Source organism: Canis aureus, chromosome 21 (assembly GCF_053574225.1).
Source record: "Canis aureus isolate CA01 chromosome 21, VMU_Caureus_v.1.0, whole genome shotgun sequence".
In the NCBI taxonomy this organism is placed as follows: Eukaryota; Metazoa; Chordata; class Mammalia; order Carnivora; family Canidae; genus Canis; species Canis aureus.
The window spans coordinates 9077627-9081773 of NC_135631.1; the positions used below are offsets into that span (position 1 = coordinate 9077627).

General features: G+C 68.6%; 1 protein-coding gene across 1 annotated transcript; it reads left to right on the forward strand.

Moving 5' to 3' along the window:
• The first annotated feature begins 1368 nt into the window (after positions 1–1368).
• PHLDA2 (pleckstrin homology like domain family A member 2) lies at positions 1369–2263 on the forward strand. Its single transcript, XM_077864315.1, has one exon. It carries the CDS (start codon positions 1446–1448, stop codon positions 1839–1841), a length of 396 nt encoding a protein of 131 aa, XP_077720441.1. The 5' UTR covers positions 1369–1445; the 3' UTR covers positions 1842–2263.
• The last annotated feature ends 1884 nt before the right edge of the window (positions 2264–4147 follow it).

The window sequence follows — 4147 nt, forward strand, 5'->3', positions numbered from 1 at the left end:
GCCCACTGCCTCTTGCTGGGTCTCACTGCCTGACACCCCCAACCCACGAAGGCCGAGTGCTCTGGGGGATGGAGGGTCAGCGGTCGCACACAGCCTGGTATGAAAAGCCAGTTCTGCTGGGGTGCCTGTAGTGACCGGACTGACCCCTTCCAAGGCCATGGCCACCTGCGTTGTCTTGAGAGAGGATAGCTCTGTCTTCCACCTGCCAAGGCCTGGCCCAAGCCTCTCGTGGGAGCCAGTGACCCTTTGGGCCAGGGCTCTGAACGCCCCTGGAGAGGTTAGGGGACTCCCCAGGGCTGCACGGCAGGGGTGAGGGCAGGGGCAGTCCAGGCCAGCTTCATGGCCCTGTTCCCACAGGGGTCCTGCGCTCCTTTACGCTCTGCTGTCACCAGCATGAACGCTGGAGTCTAGTTTGAACCAGGGACCCATGTTTTCTTTTGCAACCACCCTGCAAGCTTGAACACCTCCTGGGGCCCCGGGCCCTTCCTCCGTCTGTCTGCAGTCCTTTCCCAGAGTCACAGCTAGGTGGAGCTGTTGGAAGGTAGGTGCCCTGCCAGCGCCAGGTCCCCAGAGACCCCTCCTGCGACTCCACCCCCACCCCTGGGAACCGGGGAGGAGCCCGGCAGCGCTCGGCTCCTATAAACCCTTTAAAGGAAGAGAGTTTTAAAAAAAAAAAAAAAAAGCCTGCCCGCCCTGGCTGGGAGGCATGACTCAGCCGCCCCCGCCACCTCTCCAGGCTGACCCCCCGGCACCAGCAGGGACCTCTCCCCACTGGGCTGTGCAGGCGGGGAGGGTCGTCCGCTGCCCTCTGCCCGGGGGCGCGGGAAGGAGGGGTCCCTCGCGTCTATTGGGCTCCAACGGGTGCTGTTGCAGCACTTTGCGTATGTTCGCTAATCTGGCAGAAGCACCGGCGTCCCCATTTCGCAGAAGAGAAAGCAGAGGCGCGCAGCACCTGCTCTCCGGGGCGGCGTGGCCCGGGGGTGAGGGCAGGTCCCGGCAGGGCGGCCCGCGGGGGGCGAGGTGGGACCGCAGGCCGGGGGGGCGGGCCGGGCGGGGCGGGCGGCGGAGTCTCCCCGGGCCGCCTGGGCGGTGGGGGTCCGGGCCCGTCGCCGGCGCTTCCCGGGGCTCCCTGGGTGAGTCAGCGCGGGCAGGGCCGGCCGCAGCGCATTCCTCCGCGGGCCCGGCGTCCGGGGCGGGGCGGGGACCGCGAGTCACCCCGCGAGGGCCGGGGCTGGCGCGCCGGGGAACGGCGGCGGCGCGGGCGACCCGGGGCCGGGGGGCGGGGCCTCGGAGGGGCGGGGCCTCGGAGGGGCGGGGCCTCGGAGGGGCGGGGCCGGCGCGGGCGGGGCCCCATAAAGGCGGCGCCGGGCCGGCCGGGGCGCAGAGCTTCGCCGCCGCCTCGCGAGCGCTGCCTGCCCGCCGCCGCCGCCGCCGCCGCCGCCGCCATGAAGACTCCCGGCGAGGTGCTGCGCGAGGGCGAGCTGGAGAAGCGCAGCGACAGCCTGTTCCAGCTCTGGAAGAAGAAGCGCGGCGTGCTCACCCCCGACCGCCTGCGCCTCTTCCCCGCCGGGCCCGGCGCGCGCCCCAAGGAGCTGCGCTTCCACTCCATCCTCAAGGTGGACTGCGTGGAGCGCACCGGCAAGTACGTCTACTTCACCATCGTCACCACCGACCGCAAGGAGATCGACTTCCGCTGCGCGGGCGAGAGCTGCTGGAACGCGGCCATCACGCTGGCGCTCATCGACTTCCAGAACCGCCGCGCCCTGCAGGACTTCCGCAGCCGCCAGGAGCGCGCCGCGCCCGCCGCGCCCCCCGAGCCCCGGCCGCCCCGCGCGCCCTGAGCGTGCCCCGCGCGCCCCCCGTGTGCCCCGCGCGCCCCGAGCGCCGCCGCGGTGAGTGCCGGCCGGAGGGCGGGCCCGGGCCGGGGACCCGCTCGCCCCCGCCCGCCCCCGCCCGCCCCCGCCCCCGCCCCGCAGGAGCCGGCGCTGCGGACCGAGCCCCACGGGGCCGCGCCGGCAGGAGCCCCGGGGCGCCCCGCTGAGCGCCGTGCGGACCGAGGCCGGGAGCCGAGGCCCTGACCCACATCGAAGGATCTCCCCGTGCGGAACCGCAGAGCCTGGGCCTGCTGAGCAGGCGCGTTAAATTATCAGACTATCTATGTATTTATTGTGATGGTTGTCATGGAACCGTCGGTCTTAATATTTCGTTTTTGCATCATATGTTCATTCCAAATAAACGACTTGGTCTTTTCCCTTTTCTACCAGCCCCGGCGTGGTGCGTGCGGTTCTTGCCCCGGGGTGGGGGGTGGGGGGGGTTGGCGGCCCCCCCTGTGGGTGTGGGGCGGGGTGGGGAAGCCGGCACCCCCGCGGCCGGGGGGCGAGGGAAGTCAATGAACGCAGTGTCATCTGCTGGGCCGCGTTCACACCCTCCTTGCCAGGCGACCTCTCCCGAGGCTGGGAAGTGCCCTGAGGTTTGGCCCTGGCTGACTCCTGCTCCTGGGTGTGCCTCGGGAGGCCGGAAGGCCGCGGGGCCACTGCTTGCTCAGGGAGGGCCCTCCCAGCCCGCCTCCCTCACCGCGGTCAGCGCACCCCCGCCTTGAGCTGCGCCCAGCCGCCCCAGCTGCCCCCCACCACCCACATGCCACCTGTCCGAAGGCCCTCCGGAAGGAAGCCCCCAGCCCTCTGCTCCCCTTGACCCCACCCCACCCCACAGAGGGGCCCGGGCAGCTCCAGCGATCCAGCCGCCAGGTCCTGGCTGGCCAGCACCCACAGTGTTGGACCAGGAGGGCGGTGGCAGGGCTCCTGGGCAAGTCGGGGGGGGGGCGGGGGTCCACGCCATTCCTGATGGTTGGCCAGGCCAGCCGGCAGCTTCTGCCCTCCCCGCCCGGCTGCGTCCTCTGGGGTGAGCGGAGACAGTGTGTCCAGGGCTGCCCGGTGGGGAGGACTCAGAGTTGTATGCCTCCAGCTGGAAGGTCCACTGGTGAGGAACCAGCCAGAGGACAGAAAGATAAGACACTGATCTCCACCTGTTGAGGGGACCTTCATTTTGGTGGCCTTTCTGGCTGGAAGGATGGCGTGGGGAGTGAAGGACCGAAATTGGGTCCTGGCGTCACTCACACGGGACCTGGGAAGCCTGGTGGATCTCCTCGCAGGGCCCCGGGGCTCAGACCCAGGCAGGGCTTCCCTTTGCTGGGAAGCCAGAGGAAACCATTCCCTGCAAGGAACTTTCCCCCAAACGACAGGACTTCTTGTTGGGGGAGGGGATTCCTCCGAAGAAGTAGAGAGAAAGCCCCAGGGCCTGCACTGCCCCCGATGCACCCCATCCTGCCACTCTCTGGAGACTTCTGCCCAGACCTTCATCCCAACGAGGGGTCAAAGTTGGGGTGAGAGCCCCATCCCCAGTGGGGTTCACACAGAAGCCAGTCTGGTCTGAGCTCTTGGGTCAGGAGGGTTCTAGACCTCTGCTCTCTGCAGCCCCTCTGGTTGGGTCCACGGAATTCTGGGCTTGGGGGTCCCGAGCTGTAATAGCTTGTTTTCCAGGCAGCCTGTGTGCAGGTGGGGCCGGTGCGGTAGGGGGTGGATTGGGGGGAGGGGTGACCTTCCTGGTTTCAGGGTCACCTGCCCCTCCTGCTGGGACTGTTCTCTCTGTTGGGGAGGTGAGGGAGGAGGAGGGACGTGCTCCCCAGTCCTCAGGACTCACACTGCCTGGCTCTACCCGCTGGGCTACCCACCAGGGAGCAAGGGGCGGTTTTCCGAGACCTCTTTCCAAGCCTTGAACTCCTCGTCTTTGAAAACAAGCTGTTTCCATTCACGTGGGGTGAGTGACAAGGGCGAATGCGCAGTGTGCTCAGCCTGAGGCCAAGTGATGGTGGACTGGGGGTGACCAGAAAGCTCCCGTCTCTGGGGGTTTGAGCAGAGCTGTCCCGGTGGCAGCAGGGGGAGCCTTCTAACTGGCCTTGGCCTTGGCTGTGCACTGCAGGGGGCAGGGCCCACGCACAGGGACAGCTCAGGTGACTCAGTTCTGCCGGAGCCCTGGGCCCAGCGGCCGCCCCCCACCCCGTACCTCCAGGAAGCTCTCCAGCCTCTGGGGCTGCATCCCTGCATCACTCACCCCCAGGTCCCATGTGACCCATGAGAGTTTGTAAAAA